At 48.6% G+C, this 18,787-nt stretch overlaps 1 protein-coding gene across 1 annotated transcript in view; it reads left to right on the top strand.

Annotated features, from left to right (window-relative positions):
* Window positions 1–18,787, top strand: part of SNX29 (sorting nexin 29) — a 353,151-nt gene that overhangs the window by 88,349 nt on the left and 246,015 nt on the right. Inside the window, exons 13-14 of the mRNA XM_014544165.1 lie at window positions 3,595–3,670; window positions 5,303–5,385. Of these exons, the coding sequence (XP_014399651.1) occupies window positions 3,595–3,670; window positions 5,303–5,385 (159 nt within the window). The remainder of the gene's footprint in view (window positions 1–3,594; window positions 3,671–5,302; window positions 5,386–18,787) is intronic.

Below are 18,787 nucleotides of genomic sequence, written 5' to 3'. Positions count from 1 at the left end.
CTTGCAGCTCACCACCCAGGTCCCCGTTCACCTCCCCCTGGAGACGCCTTTCGGTTGGGCTGTGAGGTGTTGCTGGGCTGAGAGGTGCATGCACTAGGCAGTGGCTGTTTCATTTTTTAACTGGGCTCCTCTAACCATCAGATGCTGGGCAGATGGCTGGCTGCTCCGAAATGCTGTTTGCCACCAAACTGGGATTTGGTCCTTTCGCACCCAGCATTCTCCATCCCTCTGGGCTTTCTGTAGACCAGTGTATCTAGGGCAGTGATGGCGAACCTAAGACACGCGTGTCAGAGGTGACACACGGACTCATTTTTTTGGTTGATTTTTCTTTGTTAAATGGCATTTAAATATATAAAATAAATATCAAAAATATAAGTCTTTGTTTTACTATGGTGGCAAATATAAAAAAAATTTCTATATGTGACATGGCACCAGAGTTAAGTAGGGTTTTTCAAAATGCTGGCAAATATAAAAAAATTTCTGTATGTGACATGGCACCAGAGTTAAGTAGGGTTTTTCAAAATGCTGACACGCCGATCTCAAAAGGTTCGCCATCACTGCTCTAGGGGAAGTAGCCCCTGGCCAGGTCCAGGACCCTCGCGGACCCTCAAGAGAAGACATCCCCTGGCAGGTTGCCCACAGTCCCACCTCCGGCCTTTGTCCTGGCGGACCCGAGGCTGTCTTGTCACTGTTGATGGGGCCCGAGCTCCAGCATCTGATTGCCCTCACCAGGGAGGCTGCGCAGGAGCCAGTCTGCCAGCTGTTTCCCTTAGAACAGTAACACAGCTCTCAGTGGCCTTGGACGATGTGACAGCCAGAGGGACAAGTGCCGCAGGAGCATGGCATGGGAGGCAGCTTCATCCAGGCGGCATGGAGACACTGGAGCTGGAGCTGGGGAACCGGTCACCCGAGTGGATTCCAGAGTGCATCAAGTCCCTCCTGCATGATGCCCCGTTTCCATGGCAGGCGCGTGGCCCAGGTGGCGCTGGGACTGGCCTGCCTGCAGGGGGACCCTTCCCTAGGCAGCACCCAGCATGGCCGTGATTCCTTTCCCAAACTCCTTTTCTTTCCCTCCTTTTCTGACTTGTGCCCCTTCTGATCGACACCCCCTAATTGAGTGATCTTAACGTATTCTCTCAGTCAGGCCTGGGAGCCATTTCGTGTCGTTGGTGGTGAGTTTGCACACAGGGGGCTCCTCCCTTAGGAGACCGTCCCATCATCTTTGAAAATGTTAGTGCCTCTACTGTCATCGCCTTTGGGGTATTAGAGGAAGGGAGGGAGAGAGGAGGATAAACAGGAGGAGAGGGACATGGTGGGGAAGACGGATGTGTTGGTAGCTAAGTCTTGGGAGGGAGAAAGCGGCGGAGAAGGGGACCCTGAACACAGAGTCATTATCCTTCTGGACCTTGGAAGGGGGCATTCTGTGGATCAGGGGCTGAGCTTTGGGCTGCATTTCTGGGGCGAGGGAGGGGCTCAGGTCAGGGAGATGCCAGGCCAGGGCTTGATCCCCAGTAGGGGGTGTGCAGGAGGCAGCCAATCGATGTTTCTTTCTCATTGATGCTTCTCTATCCCTCTCTCTAAAATAAATAAAAAAAACATTAAAAAAATAAAATTAAGATAGTAGTAGTGGCAGTACCTGCCTCAGAAGGGATGTGGCAGATGAGTGAGCTAGTCTGCATCTCCGACTGCTCTGTGGTTCCGGGGCCTCAGCTCACTACAGCTTGTTGCGGTCATGTATCATGAAGGGAAATCCGCTGGGGCCGAGTCGGTGTGGTATCCGGGATGCTGGTGGGTGATGGTGGCCTTCACTCCAACTACGGGTTTCCATGTGTACTGGTATGTTGGAGCCCCTGTCCTTGCTTCAGGGAGCAGAATCTGACGGCTGTGTGAGTCAGGTTAGAGGGGTGCGGTGACCTGAGGTGACCTGCTGCAGGAGACCCCTAGAAGGTCTGGAGCCTTTGAACGAGGGTGAAAATGGCTGGGAAGCAAGGAGTGGGAAGTAGGTAGGGGAGCTGGCAGGTTTAGGCACCACTAGCTCTGTGATGGGAGGGCAGGAGAGTGCCAGGCTCTGAGGGTACAGCCAGTGGGAAGTGGTGACAGAAGAAGAGTGGATTTGAAGGTCATGATCAGTTGGTGGCCCTGTAGGACATCCCAGTGGAGATTTCTGGTAGGCAGTGAGAAATGTGGGGCTGGGATTCAAGATTCAGGTCCTAGCCAGAAGCGAGGGTTGAGCATGGTCATCTTCACAGAGTGGAGTCTGCAGCTAAGACCTTGCTGGATTTATCGGGGACAGAGGCCACAGAACTGAGATTCAGGGACACCTTTGCTCAGGAATCAGAGAAAAAGATGGTGGGGGAGGGGGACCAAAGATCATTGCTGTGAAGGCTGAGAAATGAGTCCTTCAAGGAGGAATGTAGGAGGGGGACCGAGGAAAGCGCTCTTGGGTCCTTTGAGGGCAAATCCAGTTGCCTGGGAAGATGAGAGCCCTTGGCTCACTGAGTATTTGTTCTCCCTGAGTTTTACACATATTACGATTTATTATGTGGTAGGCGTTAAGTGTTGTATGGTAGGCAGTAGAGTCATCCCATTTCATAGATGAGGAAACTGAGGCACAAAGAGCATAGGTCACTTGCTGAGTTAAAGTTGGGAGCAGGGCTTGAGCCCAGGCAGCCCTCAATCTTAAACTAACCACAATACCCTGGTATGAGAAAGGAGAGGCGGCAAAGTAGCTTGATGGTGTCAGCAGGGTGAAAAAGGTGAAAAACCATTTTTTTCCTTTTAGAGGTGCCTTAGTTGAACCCCTTAAGAGCTGGGGAGTCTTGAGCAGGACGACACTAGCATAAATGGAAAGAATGACACGGAGGAGGCTGTCATGGGCGGCTTAGGGAAACCAGAGGTGTTCCCCTCCGACTGTGTTCCTGTTCCGGTCCAGGCCTGGCTTGTGCTGGGCATTGACAAGCCAGAAGTTTCTCCAGTGAGCAAATGTTCTGGGTGAAGCCGGCTTTAATGTCACCGTCTAGCCCAAGGGGTATATGATTTGCACTTCTTTCGGAAAGAGACTTGAACAGCAGCTGATAACGTTTATGAAAATCTTCAGTGCCTCTTGCCTGTTGTTTCTGGAGATTATTTGTGGCCTCACTTCTTCCAAATGCCTTTCCCACATGCCGCTGAATGCAGGGCAAGTGGCTTCTTTAGAAATTGGCAGTCACTTCCTTTTGACCAGAGCAGACACTGTCAGCGATTAGACTGTGCTGCCCTCTCGTGTCCATCTTGAGCCACTACAGGCAGGAGCAGTTTTGTGTAACAGAAAGCTTTGTTACTCCCTGATTCTGAGGTTGGCCCTGAATATGGACTTCGTGGGGAATTCCAGCTGGCTAAGGTAAAAAAGGTTGGGGCCTTCTATCAGTGACTGATGCAAAATCTGAGATGGATGAAAAAAATGAAACCCATAGCAGACAGAAAGGAAAAAATTTCCAAGTCAACTTGTTTAGCAGATGAGCCATTGTGCTGTGTGCATTGTGTCCTCGCCTCATGGAGAAAATGAGATGACAACAGAAACCTGACCTGCTCTCTGTGATTGCTCTCTGTTCTCAGATGCCCCCCTCGGAAGCCTGGAGAACGGGACAGGACCCGAGGACCACGCTCTCCCGGAGCCCGGACCTCGGTACAGGTGAGTGGGTGGTCAGAAACCAGGTTGCCTTTGGGGTTGGATTTTATTCTTTTTTAAAGATAGGGGGGCACCTGCTAGGATTGAAGGGCAAGGCCGTATTTGTGTTCAGTTTTAACTTAACATCACAAAATGTGGAGTTGTCAGGGGTCAAAGGGCATGAGCGACTTTGTAAGAAATAGGATTTGCATACCACCATTACTTTGTGCACTTTTGGGGCCAAATCTGGGTACCTTCTCTGTCATTATTTGCTAATTTTAATATTTGATCATGTTGAATAATTAATATTATATGATATTTAAGCCGCTTAGATAGCATATGTTTGTGAAGTGCTTAGTCTGGCTTTAGTAGTAAGTGCCATATTAGTCTTCTTTTTTCAAATTAAACCATCTCAATACATTAAGCTGCCCAAAGTCCTTGGTTGTGTGGTGGCACAGTGAAGTCTCTGTTCTGTGTGAACCTTATTGCTGTTACTGTGTTTCCTTCTTTCTCGTCATGGTTTTAATTTGGTGTTTCATTTGCAAGCTCAGCTCCAGGCTGGGAGCCCGATTGCCCCATACCTCGCTTGGGGCTGTGGCCTCTCCCTGGGGAGCCAAGCTGTGCTCTCTGAAACCAACAGCCTGTAGGAGGCTGTACCCATCAGTAGTGTCAGGAAGGGTTGGTGCCCGACACATCCAGGACTCCGAGTCCTTTTTGCTGTTTGTCTTAGAAAAACTGGAAAATGCAGCATTAAATGAAAAAATCACTTTTAACTCCCAACTCTGTTTCTGTGTTGATATTTTGGTCCTTTTCCTCCTAGTGGGGTGTGTGTGTGTGTGTGTGTGTGTGTATGTGCTTGTGTGCTTTAATCACACTGTGGCCCTGCTGTCTTCATAAAAGATGTGCTGTTTTCCATGTTGCAAATGCTTTGTAAATATACAGCCGGTTCTCATTATCTCTGGTAACTGTGTTCTGTGCAGTTGCTGTGAAGGCGGAACCACTACTCAGGGGAAATCGAGGGCTGGGCTCCTGTGAGCCTCTCACAGCCCTTTTGTCAGCCATCAGTACATACCTTTGTTTTATGTCCGTTCCTGTTCTAAGACACCTGATTTAACATATATTGTTGACTTTTTGACATTGAACTCATGGCCATTAGCACTGTAACTCCTGCTTGAACAAAAGGTTACCTGACACGTATTTTCTCCGCAATGGATATCACAGCCTTCTGGTGCTTGGGAACACCAGATGGCCCTTTAACACTACGCTTAAATAGCACAATCACCAAGAAATGTGAAAAATGTCGCACTAAATCACCCACCAAGGGACACATTTGCAGTATGAGAGTTGAAAGATGGAGGCAGAGCTCACCTTGTTGGTGTCAGCGGGGAGCACACACACCTGGGGGCCCTGCCGCGTGCAGGAGTGAGCACAAAAGCACCGCGATGTGGATTTTGGGGTTACAGATACATTTAGTGGGCGGGGACACTTGTAGGTCAGGAATTGCAAATAATGAGGATTGACTGTAATTCCGAAGGCTGCCTTCTGTTCCTTGTAGTAGGTGTAGCTGAATAAACTTAGCACCAGTTAGTGTTTGAATGGTGAGGGTGTGCATTTGAAGTCGCCGAGTGTAACCTCTTTCTGCCTGCCTTTTCCCAGCGTGGAAGCCAGTCCTCCAGGCCAAGGAAGTCCTCTGAGCAGCCTGTTACCTCCTGCCTCGGTGCCAGAGTCGATGACAATTAGTAAGTACTTTCTGAGTCGCCTCCGCCGGTCCTGGGATGCCTCCTGGGCCTGTGCGTTGCAGCGGCGCCTCTGTGCTTGCTCCTACACGACTGTCGTGAACTGTGGGGTCAGGTCAGGTGTGTGCATCCCTGGTGCGGACGTGGAGTGTGGTGCGTGGTTGCAGGCTCGCTGAGCCGTGCTTGCACGTGATGCGTGGGCTTGTGCACACTTTCCAGGACATGCTCCTGGAGTGGGGCAGCGCTAGGTTAGAGGGCAGTCTTCTCTCGTTCAGGGTTTTAGGGTTCACCTCCTGGAAGGCTGTCAGCTAGAGCAGGGTTGTTTAGTTGCGTGTCCTTTGTAGCTCTGGAGGAGTCATTTTTCTAAGTGAGGAAGCGTGTGTCTCTCAAAGATGAATGAAAGTTGCTGGTGATCAGGTTCAAACTGTTTCCAACCTCATCACCCAGAAAAAAGTGTTAGAGGAGTAGCAATTAAGAGGAGGTCTGAGTGGCTTTATGTGATCAAGATGAGCCTGCTATGTCTTCATGAGCTAGGCAGGTCTGTTTAGAGCAGTGGTTCTCAACCTTGGCTGCACATTAAAATCCTGACTTCTGGGCCTCATCCTTCGGAAATTCTGTTTCTTTCTTATGGGGTGGGGCCACAACATTAGTAACAAAGAAACAGAATTTCTGGAGGATAAGGCCCAGAAATCAGGATTTTAAAAAGATTCCCAGGTGATTCTAATGTGCAGCTAAGGTTGAGAACCACTGGTTTAGAGGCAGGCGGAAGCTGGTGTGGGCTCCGGGCGGGCAGAGGCCAGGACTCCTGGCCCCCTGTTCTCATCCCAGGGGCAGGAAGGAAGCGTGATTCTAATGTGCAGCTAAGGTTGAGAACTACTGGTTTAGAGGCAGGCGGAAGCTGGTGTGGGCTCCAGGGGCAGGAAGGAAGTGGGGGCAGAGGAGAAACCGCCTCCATTCCTGCAGGTAGGATTCAACGGTCTGAACTTACACGGGGAAATATTTACAACCTTTCCCCTCAGCCTCTAGGAAATTTAGCATTTTCTTAATTGTGAAAGTAGCAGCAAAACATAGGAAGTGGTTAGAAAACGGGTGACTGTGTCACTGACAGAAGTCACAGGCACCTGCAAAACTGGCATGAAAGAGTCTCAGAATGTCATTTCTGCGTGAAAACATGGTAGTTTTTGAATGTGATAATAAAGAATCCTATATATTATTATGCTAGGGTGTTTTTTTTTTGCATTTTCATAATTCTATTTCAATATAGTCTGTTTGCTTTGTAATCGTTGTGTCTTATTTTATGTAATTTAAAACATTTTTCCCGAAAAGAGGCCCATGAGCGTCACCAGACTGCAGAGTGGGTCCATGGTACACAAAGGCGATATCCTCTCCGGCTGTCAGGCCCCTTCCTAGAAGGTGCACACCGTATCCCCCTCGGATGGCTGCGTACATTGGTGGCGTGGCCTGGGAGGCGACGTGCCCCACCCCCGTCAGGGCTGTCATTGCTAAGGAAGGAAGAGGGGCGTTTGGGAGCAGCCAGTGTCCTCTGACTCAGGGGTGAAGGAGGACATGAGCAGATGCTGTGAGGTTGGTGTGGTGGGAATGACCTGCCTCACTTTGTACAGTGAAAGCGTGTAGTATTTTAGGATGCTCCGCAGCCTTAATATCAGCCGAGCAGATATTTATAGATCGCCCAGGATGTGGGACATGGGCTAGGACAGTGATGGCGAACCTATGACACGCGAACTCACTTTTTTGGTTGATTTTTCTTTGTTAAATGGCATTTAAATATATAAAATAAATATCAAAAATATAAATCTTTGCTTTACTATGGTTGCAAATATCAAAAAATTTCTATATGTGACACGGCACCAGAGTTAAGTTAGGGTTTTTCAAAATGCTGACAGGCCGAGCTCAAAAGGTTCGCCATCACTGGGCTAGGAGAACACTAAGGTTGCTGGTTTTCAAATTCCAGTTGTTTTTTTGCCACGGTGCTATACTTACCCTGTAATTCCTTTCTTTTTTTTTTTGAATGTACACTTGAAAAATGTGCAAGTCTTTATTTAAAGAGGTAAGTTTATATGATTACAGTGACTGGAGAGCCACAATGGGTTGACTTAAATAGCAGGTGACTGTAAAAATGAAGACAGGGAGAAGGCAACCGTGTTATGAAGCTGACCTCGCTGCTGCCTGTGCCGGCTGTGACTGAGGCCATTGTTGAAAAACAGACTAGTGGGTGAGAGCATTGGGAAGGTGGAGGGCTGTCCTCTGCTGACCCGGACATTTCCCTGGAAGCAGTCGGAAGGCTTGGAAAAGTGAGGGGGGCTGGCCTCTCTGATCACTGTTATGTGACGCCTTGTCCTTGCAGCACGGGATGCTGTCTGTTTATGTGGGGACACCTCCATGTAGGGGTGAGGCTTGACCCTGTGCATCTACAGAACAGGGGTTTTGCCTTATTTCCATTTGTTTTGAAGAGGACAGTGATCCTGAGATTGGGGACACGAATAGCAGGCTTCATGGCTCCTCGTTCTAGGCACATTTGTAGGGGCCAGGCGTCTTCACACACCCAGCGGTCCCAGCTTTGGCTGCCAAGTAGGTTCCTGCTCCCTGGGCTGAGGCCCCGCCTCTCAGGTACAGGGTTCGCTTTGTCACTGCTCTTTGGGGTGTACAGAGACCGCGGACTGTGAGTCTTCCTCAGCCATTTTCTGTTCTTAAGGAAGTCACTCGCCCTGCTTGTGTGTGTTCACTGAGGAGGCTGCTCTGAACAGTTATGCTGATGGCAGGGGTGTAAGCCATTTTTCTTATTTTTATTCATACAGTTTTCTAAAAATGTAAACCCAGTTTTATTATTTCTTATCTTTGGCAAGTAGAGACATGTCCAGAGTGTACAGTTGAATCTCTGAGGAATAGGTCACTACGTCCACATTTTGATGCTCTGTATCTGTCAGTGTGGTGTGTGGGGGATTGCTGTGTGGATATGGGGGTTCTGTGTTCTAGGTGGCTGTAAATTTCAGGGAGTCTAATGGGGGCAGCACTGTCGTCCATCCTGTGTGTGTTCTGGCTGAGAAATCAGGGTTCTTAGAAACTGAGTGGAGGGGGTTTTGACTTGTGTACCCCCTCCCTGCCCCACTTCCTGTGTCATCACAGGAAAAGAAGAGCCGTCTGTCTGGGTAAGCAGGGTGTATTACTGGTAGTTTGCTCGGGCCACCATAATAATAAGCCACAGACTGGCGGCTTAACCAGCAGACACCTATTTCTCACAGTCCTGGGGGCTGGCAGTCCAAGACTGAGGTGCCGGCAGGGTGGGTTTTGGGGAGAGCTCTCTCCTTGGCCTTTTCTCTGTGCACATGCATCCCTGCTGTCTCTGCCTCTTCTTGTAAGTGCTGTGGATGAGACCGCAGTTAACCTTAATGACCTCTAAAGCCCCACCTCCAAATGCAGTCACATTGGGGGTGAGGCTTCAACATAGGGATTTTGGAGGGATATGCTTCAGTCCATAACACAGGGTGTCCTGGGAGCCGTGTCCCAGAGTGACCCCAATTCAAATTAAGTGTCGCATCCCAGCATGTGACACACAGGGTTCCACTAGAGAGATGCTTGACTCTCATAAACCCCAGAAGAGCCTGGCAAACAAATCCCGACTCGGTGCTCCCCGTAGCAGGGAGCGTGTCCTCACGTCCCGCCAGTGACTTCTCCACGTCATTTAGTGCTCTGAGCCCGTGGCTGCCTGGACACTGTCCTGCAGCTGAGCCTCGGTGCTGGGACAATTGACAATCCCCTGCCCAGCAGCCTCCCCTGGACATCTCTGAAAGGCTCTGAAAAGGCGAGGGCTTGGTCCTAGCGTTTGGGGCGTATAGTCTTATTATTTAGCACCCAAGAGAGGGTGGCTGAGCAGACCCCCATTACTGCTGTCTCTCTACCAGGCCCTTTGTACTTAAGAAAACAGAAAGCCCATGACGAAATCTAATTATTTAGTGGAATAGTATGGACAGTTTCGAGCAAACCAGAACACCCACACTCTGCCTCAGGGGCACTTTCCGCTTCTGCAGTTCCGGTTTTGGGTGTGCAGGGTTGTGCCTGGTTGGAGTTGCAGCATGGCTGGCGCTTGCGGGAGCAGTGTGCCCTCTCAGCTAGGCTGCCGGGTTCCGGGTTCGGCTGGGTGGCCTTCAGTCTCTCAGTGCCTTGCTGCCCTGTGCAAAGGTAAGATCAGAACCCACCTCGGATGGCCATTGTGGAGATCAGCTGTGATGCTTAGAAGAGTATTCGGATCAGAGCCAAGAGTCACTATTAGCTGTTATCAATGTGCTTATTCTATATTCTGCTTTCTTTTTTTAAAAATTAAATTTATTACGGTGACATTGGTCACCATTAACATACAGGTTTCAGGTGTGGGTTTCTGTTACAGGATCTATGTATTGCACTGTGTGCCCATCACCCAAAGTTAAATCTTCCTGCTTTCTTAACATTACTTCATAGTATCCTTTTCTTCTTCATCTCCTGCTCATCCTGTTGAATGACTGCATAATAGCCAGGTACTTGATTTATTACAACTTACCAGATTATTTTTTTGGGGGGTCATCAGGTCTTTTTAAAATTTTTGCTGTTTCTTTATTCATTGTAAAGAAAAACATGAGAAGCTCTAAGCTTGTAGTCAGTGCATTCTAAGACTCTTGCCCATTATTATTATTTTTTGTGCACCTGCTCCTTTGCAGCAAATTCCTGGTTGTGGGCTAGTGGACCACAGTTAGGCCTGCCTTTCTGGGCTTTCTGTGAGCAGCCATTTATGTTCAGTTAGTGTGTTGCCAGGAGTGTGACAGCTGCCAGTTTCTTTACACTTCACCAACCTTAGGTGCTGACATTTTATGCGTTTTTGCTGCTGCAGAACCGGGAACATGGCACTTTGTAGCTGTGTGACTGCATTCCTTCGGGGTGTTTCCCTGGTGTGAGCTGTTGGTTTATATCCTCTGGTGTGGGGCCTTTTGTTCTCCCATTGGGTGTCCTGCTGATGTGGAGAGGAACCTGAGAATAGGAGGGGTGGGACTAAAGCAGGTGTTCTTTGCTGCTCATGGGCTGTGTGGTTTGGCTTGGTGAGGAGGCGGAAAGGAGGGGCTAACACACCTTGTGTAAAAACAATACCCACTAAAGTAATAATACGCTTCAGCAGAGTTCATATGTGCCCAGGATTGTGCCTGTTTAGAGTTATATTTTCTCATTTAGCCCCCAGCAATCTTGAGGTGCAGGTAATATTATTTCTGTATAAGAAAACAGAGTCTTAGTGAGGTTAAGTAACTTACCCAAGACCTCACAGCTAGGATATCATTCAGCAAATATTTATTGAGCACCTACTGTGTGCCAGGCGTGGTTCCCAGGTAGATTAAGTGGTGAGGTGTGTGAGGAACCTGGTTTTCTGACTCCAAAACCTTCAGTTTTCCCCACTTCTAGATTACCTAAGGGGACATGCCCCACCATCACCCAGGCAGGGCATGCCGCCTTGTGCCAACAATGTGTGGGCATCCAGGTCTGGAAGCCTTACACTTATTATTCCTTTTAAACAAGTTTTTTTATACTTTTAAATAAATAAAGGAAGGAATTCTCCTGAGTGAGGATGCTAGGCTTTCAGGATGAGCATACCAAACTTGTTTATTTTCAGGAGTATTTTTTGCTCTGAATGTTTGTGTCCCTTCCCAAAATTCAGACTTTGAAATCCTAATACCCAATGTGATGGGATTAGGAGGTGGGTGGCCTTTGAGTTATGACTAGGTCATGAGGGTGGAGCACTTATGAATAAGATTGGTGTCCTGATAAAAGAGGCCCCGAAGATCTCTCTTTTCACCATGTGGGGGCACAGTGAGAAGTCTGTGACCCAGAAAAGAGGCCTCACCTGACCATGCTGGCTGGCACTCTGATCTTGGACTTCCCATCTCCAGAATTGTGAACAGTACATTTCTATGGTTCATAAAGTGCTCAGTCTGTGATGTTTTATTGTAGCAGCTGAATGGACTAAGATTACACTGAGCAGTAGTGAGGCCAGGACACTGCAGCCAGGGACCTCCTATCCATACAGCCACTCTATGCAAATTGCCACATCTCCACCTCCCAGTTTACCCCCTTCCACCCTTCCACTACCCCAGAGATGCCCCAGGTGACAACCAAGCCATCCCAGGTTACCGTGCCACCTGGTAGATGGTCCAGGAGCTAGCCCTATAATTTTCTCCCCATCACCACCTTTCCCCCCTTAGCCCACATGTTTTCAACTCTTGGTGTGTTTTTCATTGTGATGGTTTAGGGAATTTTACCTTAGGTTATCATTTCATCCTATATAATAATAGAGAAATATGCAAATTAGCTGGGGGCGCTGTAATGTCACGACCGAACATCAGGGACCTGAGGCTGCATGGCACCTGGCCGGGGCGAGGGACCTCAGGCTGCACCCCTGCCCCACGTGGCTTGACGGGGGACCTCAGACTGTGCCCTCTGCCTGGCAGGGCTTGATGGGGACCTCAGGCCACACCCCCGCCTGGTGCTGGGCTGGGGGACCTGAGGCTGTGCCCCTGCCCGGAGGAGCTTGAGGGGGGTGGGGCCGGCTGGGTCTGGGTCTCCTGCATTTTCGAAGCATGTGCAGGTGGTGGGCGAGGACTTGACTCTAGGTCCCGTGGTGTGCCCCAGACTCTGACAGGAGGAAGATTTTCATATACATTTTACTACTTTTCTTTCATCTCTGACACTTCTATTATAGAGAAAGGGCAAATAGCAATATTAAAATATTTCCTCTAATTAATTCCCTTTTAATGTGCACGAATTTCATGCACCAGGCCACTAGCATCTACATAAAACAGAAAGTGGTGATTATAATTATTCAAGTCCTTTTAACTTTCTTTTCCTTTTTTTCTGTTTTATCTCAAACATCTTTATCTCTCTTTTATGAGACCAAAATATGATCTTAATTGTAATGGGTGAATAGAAAAGAGGTTTGCCTAATACTGAAACCAAAGGAAGTCATCTACTTTTGATGTGAAATTAGACATAAGAAATCCATGTTGTTAGCCTAAAGGCTTTAAAAATACCTGTGATTCTTCTCAAGCCACCTTGGGATTGGCACAAAATAGCTCTTCATCATTTGCTGTTTAAGCTGACTTACTCCAAACACCATATGTTATGATGACTAAAAATTTCATTTTCTATTTCCCAATTCTGTTTAACTATTGGCATTCTTTTGAACTTAATTTATGGCAAAATTGTTTTAACAAAGTTTTGTATAAAATAATCGCATGGTCCCAATCTGGGTTCCAGAGGGTGCGGATGGGAGTGGGGGTGAGAGAAGTGATGTGAAATGCCACGAAGGAGGCGGATCCTGGCCCAGAGTGTGGAGTCTTTGGAATAGCAAATGTGTCCACTTTTGGTCGGGAGTGCATGGATCTGGGTGACCAGCAGGCTGTAATAAGTCAGGGTAAGTGTTCCTGAAGACTGACAAACATTGTTCATGGTGATGGTATTAGGATGGGCTCTTGGTGGCCGGTAATAATTATGCTAATAGCTAGTAGTCATCAGATCGCAAGGCAGCAGCCTTTGCTAGGTGCTTCTCCGAAGTCATCCTGGTGCAGGCACCACTGGCCCTGTGTACTGATGGGGAAGCCCCTGAGGCAGAGGCTGAATGCAGTGTTCAAGGTCGCGCAGCCAAACTCCTGGGGCTGTGCTCCCAAACCCAACTCTGTCCTCTCTCCCTCTTCTCGGCATCCATATGGTTGGGAAGCAGCGGGTTCTGCCTTTTGTGGGCTAACCTGGCAGCCTGGCTACTCTCGGTAGCTCTGCCACTGCCTTTGAAATGCTTGTGGAGGAGGAGCTGGAGGGCACCGGCTCTAACATCCTGCACCAGGGCCACCTCAGGGAGGTCTCTCTGGAGCTGCGAGCATTGCTCCAGCCTGTTCTGACCTTGTTCCTCGAGGCCCTGGGATTGGGAAGGGCAGGTGACATCCCCACAGGCTGTGATGACGACGTGATTCTTCTCACGTGGGGCATGTGCTTGGTCTTGGCAGCAGCCCTGACAGTGTCACTGTGCGGCCCAGCAGAAAGTCTTGTGGGCTGAGAAAGCACCTGCAGAAGGGCTGCAGCAGGCGTGTTGGTGGGGTCCACACTGGGCAGCTGTGGGGTGAGTGTTTGTACATCGCCAGGGGGAGGTGCCACATTGTGGGGTCCCCTCTGAGGTCAGAAGGGTGCTTTAAGGGCGTGGGTGCTGCCTTGTGCTCTTTGACAGCCCTAGACATGGTCCCACTTGTCCTGAGACCTAGAAAGGACGCCAGTCTTCACTCTCCCTAGTTTGTCTAGAAGGGCTCGACCCTTGAACTTGCCCTTGAACTTATTTGTATAAAATAATCCCATGGTTCCAGAGGGTGCGGATGGGAGTGGGGGCGAGAGAAGTGATGTGAAATGCCACGAAGGAGGCGGATCCTGGCCCAGAGTGTGGAGGGAACTGTCCCACAAGTTCTAGGGAACTGTCCGTGGTCCCATGGATGAGCTGATGAATGGTAGAGAGAGAGAGAGATGGCCTTTAGAATTCGCAGGGGAGTGCTTTTCTGTTCTTGATCGAGGTCTGATTGACATACAAAAACCTGTGCATATTTAATGTATATAACTCGATGAGTTTGGAGATAAGCACACACCTGTGAAATCATCACCACAATCTATGCCATAAACATATACAACCTCCTCCAAAAGTTTCTTCCACCTGATTGATTGATTGGTTGATTGATTGATGATTGGAACACCTAGCATACCATCTACCTACGGTCTTTTTTTTTTTTTTTTTTAGTTTTATTCATTTCAAACGGGCCGGCCCGCGGGCCGTAGTTTGCCCACGGCTGCTCTAAGCACATTTTTGGGGAGTGCTTTTCTTGATGAAGAAAAAAAGTGCATTCTCTTTCTTTTTACTTTCTTTGTCTCTTTGCAGGTCCTTTCTTCCTTTCAGAAACTGTTTATGCCCCATGCTTGCCAGGCCAGTGGGGATGACCGGCAGCAGTGGTGTTAACAGTCACATGAACTTGCCCTTGAAAATCTGTACAAGTGCTAGAAAGGCAAAACATTGGTGGGTAGGGGTTGGGGGGTGTTTGCTGCTTTAAGGTGTGTTACCAGGGTTTCTTTTGGGTGACAGTGGAGTTGAGGCCTGTGGATGAGGGACTGGGTCAGTTCCGGTGGAAGTGCGGCTGGGCAGAGGTGAGAGGGAGAGCCGCCTGGGTGGATGCTGTAGAGGGCAGTGCGTTTGGACTTTATCCCTGCGCAGTGGGAAGCAGGCAGGGTCTGAAGCAGGAGTGATTGCTCTCTCCCACTTCCTCTTGCCAGGCAGACTGTTTCATAGTGTGCTCTTCAGTTGTCCCTTCCTGCTGGCCTTCCTTGCACCAGTGGTTCTAGAAGGCCTCCCTTGTGCCTCGCAGGTGGGGACTCCTGACAGTCCCCTGTTGGTGCCCTAAGTACCGTGTGCGGACAGCCATAATTCATAATGACGTGCTAAGTGCTACAAGAGAGAGCAGAGGCAGGGAGGGTACTGCGGTGATCTGGACCCTGGAGCCACTGTCCTAGGATCAAGCCCCAGCTCCAGTGCTTCCTAGCGCTCCCTCCCCTCCCTTCGTCCCCTACCCTCCGTCCCTCCCTCCCTTCCTTCTTTCTTCCTTTTTTTCTTTTCAGAGTCTGGGCCCAGTTTCCTTATTTGTAAGATGAAGACACACTGGCATCTGAGGGTCATCTGAGGGTTAAGTGCACTGACTCATGAAGGCAGCAGACTTGTGTGCTGAACCAGGCACCGTACGAAGGCAGCAGGCGTGTGTGCTGTGCTGAACCGGGCACCGTACGGGATTGGAGCCTTATCAAGTACTAAGAAGCTTCCACAGCTGGTGTGAGCATCGGCCTTCTTGTTCTGCAGAGTCAGGCCATTGCCCAGGGAGGCTGAGGACCCGGCCGAGGACTAGGGCAGTGAGAGTCAGTGCAAATGTCAGTGTCATCTCACCATCGTGGGGTGTGAGGCAGTGGCCTCACTCCAGGGAGGCCAGTTTTTCTGAAATCATTTCTGGAGATCTTCTTTGGAAATCAATTTTTGAGCTTGTTCAGTAGCCCTAAGGGTTCAAGCTCTGAGCCCAACCCCTAGAATTCTAGAGCCTGGTCTCTCTTGTTTTCATCCTTGCTTTTTTTCAGACAATCTCTGCCTGTTTCCACATATCAAATCCACTCCTAAGTTCATACCTATTTCTGGGACAATTCCAGATTTTCCTTTAAGGACTGCCTGGAAAAGATGAGTAATATGGACATCTCATTTAAAAAAATAAATACTTTTATTGATTTCAGAGAGGAAGGGAAAGGGAGAGAGAGATAGAAACATCAATGATGAAAGAGAATCACCGATTGCCTGCCTCCTGCATGCCTCTATTGGGGATCGAGCTTGCAACCTGGGCATGTGCCCTGAGCGGGAATCAAACTGTGATCTCCTGGTTCATAGGTAGATGCTCAACCACTGAGCCACCACAGCTGGGCGGGACATCTCATTTATTTTGCCTACTGTGAACCAGGCTTTGCCTATATTATCACTTAATTTCCACAGCACCCCTGCAAAGTGGGAATGTTGGCCTTGTTTTATAGTTGGAGAAATGGAGGCTGAGAGAGGCTGTGGTAGAGGCCCTATGCTAGGATGTGGGGAGCTGGATTCAGACCCGTCTCTCTGGAACGCTGAGCCCTCAGAGGAGAGCATCCTGCTGTGCTAGAGTGTCCCTCTGCAAAGAAGTTTTCCTTCCTGAGCACCGCCCGAGAGGGCTGGCCTCCTGCACCCTCGTCACATCGCCCACTTAGTTCTTCACGTCGGCTGACTCAGGGCCCGAAGCTTTTATGACTATGTACATTCCTTGTTTACTTCTCTGTCTCCTCGGGACAGGCACTTTGCCCGCTGCTCACTCTGTGTACCCGGTGCCTAAAATCCTGCCCGACATGGATTTGTGGTCAAGAAACATTGATTGAAGGAATGAAGGGATGCCTGAATGAGCTAATGTTTGTTCTAGTTCCAGCAAGCACGAAGAAATTAAAAAGTGTTCTGTGGCAATGAATTGAGAGTGAGATCCCCAAAGGCAGGCTCACATCTGTTGTTTTTTAAATTTTTTATTTTTCAATTACAGTTGATGTACAATATTATATTCATTTCAGGTGTATATCATAGTGATTAGACATTTATAATGCCTGAATGAGCTAATGTTTGTTCTAGTTCCAGCAAGCACGAAGAAATTAAAAAGTGTTCTGTGGCAATGAATTGAGAGTGAGATCCCCAAAGGCAGGCTCACATCTGTTGTTTTTTAAATTTTTTATTTTTCAATTACAGTTGATGTACAATATTATATTAGTTTCAGGTGTATATCATAGTGATTAGACATTTATACAACTAACGAAGTGATCACCCTGATAAATCTTGTACCCACCTGACACCACATGTTGTTATTACAGCATTATTGACTATATTCCCTGTGCTGCACTTTACACCCCATGATGATTCTGTAACAGCGATTTGTACTTCTTACTCCCTTCCTCTTTTCATTCTCCAACCACCCTTCCATCTGGTGACCATCCAAAGGTCCTCTGTCTATGAGTCTGTTTCTCTGAATGTTTCTGGTGTCTTCCTGGTCTTGTTAGTTGTTCTGATGTCAAAGGCAGGCATCTTTGTCTCCCCTGATGACTCTCTCCTGTGCAAACATGTTGACTGTTGAGTTGACTTTGAATGACCTTTGGCAGGTGAGCGAGGTTCCATAAATACACTGGCTTTGACATTTGGCCCACAACGTTTTCTGCTCTAGGCCAGGTGTTAGCCAATGTAGGAAGCACGGCTGGTTGGAAAGAGGTGGGATGGGAGTTGTGTGAGTGCCCGGACGCTTGTGGCTTGTCTTCCCGGAGTTCGTAAAGGGGAATCGGCCTTCTTTGTGAAGGCAAATGTCACCTTCGGGCTTTAATCCTCAGTGGCCAAACAGCCCTTACATTGTCACTGCCAAGTTTCTGTCCTCAGTGCTGCTACAAGATTGACATGTACACCTTCTCTGTACTTACTTTATCCTTCATTTTTGTAGTGCCCTGGTGTAGGTGGTCATGGATGCATTTGGTTGAGTAGGCAGCCTTTGGGATGTAAAGAACACTGGGGTCAGGCCTGCCATTCGAGAGCTATGTCACCTTGGCAAATGCCTTAACTTCTCTGGACTCAGTTTCCCTGTCTGTGAAATGGAGGTGACGTTACCTGATGGCAGGAGTCTTATGAGGGACATAGTGTGTCTGGCGCAGAGCCCAGAATATGTTGTCTGGGAGCTTCCTTGGAGGCCCACAGATGCAGAGACCTCAGAAGCCTTTCCCAGGTCTGTCGAAATCATGCTTGTGCTCATATGTGGATTTTCCTGGGAAGAAGGGCCTTTGCTTTCATTACTTTCCTTTAAGGGATTCCAGACCTTAGCAGAAGCCAGGAAACACTCCAGGCACGTGGCTGGCAATAATTGCACGAAGTATCCCAGGGATTGTGCTCATTTTCTGTGGTTGCCATTCTGCTCTCTGATGTTGCTACCAGCTAGACTGGCTGTGTCCTTACCCACATCTCTCCACAGATGAGCAGTGGGGACTTGGGTGAGTTACCAAACCTGTCTGTGCTTCAATGTTCTCGTCTGTAAAATGGGGCTAATTATAGTACCCATTTGATAGGGTTGTGAGGGTTAAATTAATACATGAAAAGTACTCGATCCTTTATATGTATTGTATATTGATAAGAAAAAATGGAAAAAACATACTCAGCAGCATGCCTAGCATGTTAAATGCTCCCTAAAATTAGTAGGTGCAATTATTATTAACAGCCTCGAAGGAGACATTGCTGAACACAATATCCGGGCCTTCTTGTTGAACTGCACGTGGATAGACCTGATTTCCTGTTTCACGGACACCATCCCTCCTGCAGAGGCCCTGCAAGTTCCCTTTGTGTGGCCTCTACTCCTCACTCTCCTCCAGTTAAGAGGGGGTTCATCTCCGCTCTCTTTCTGTGCCCTCGAGTGGAAGTATGATCAGATAGGAAGTTTGCCACTGGCAGTGACAATGTAAGGGCTGTTTGGCCATGGAGGATTACAACCTGAAGGTGACATGTGTTTCTTAGGAGAAAAACAAAGGAGTGAAGAGGTCTGGCTTCTCAACGGGGGGTTGATTTCAACACCCAGAGGCTATTTAGCCTTGTCTGGAGACATTTTTCCTTGTTGCATCTGGGGTGGGGGTGCTACTGGCATCTAGTGGCTGATCCTGGGGATGCTGCTAAACTTCCTACCACACACAGGATGGCCCCACAGCAAACCAGCCCCAAATGTCAGTAGTGCCAAGGGTGAGAAGCCCTGAATAGGAGGGGAGGCAGTGGGGCTGTTTTCCAGGA

The sequence above is a fragment of the Myotis brandtii genome, unplaced genomic scaffold (assembly GCF_000412655.1).
Source record: "Myotis brandtii unplaced genomic scaffold, ASM41265v1 scaffold355, whole genome shotgun sequence".
NCBI lineage: Eukaryota > Metazoa > Chordata > Mammalia > Chiroptera > Vespertilionidae > Myotis > Myotis brandtii.
The sequence above is the reverse complement of the archived record's forward strand: the minus strand, read 5'-3'. Positions and strand labels throughout refer to the sequence as shown.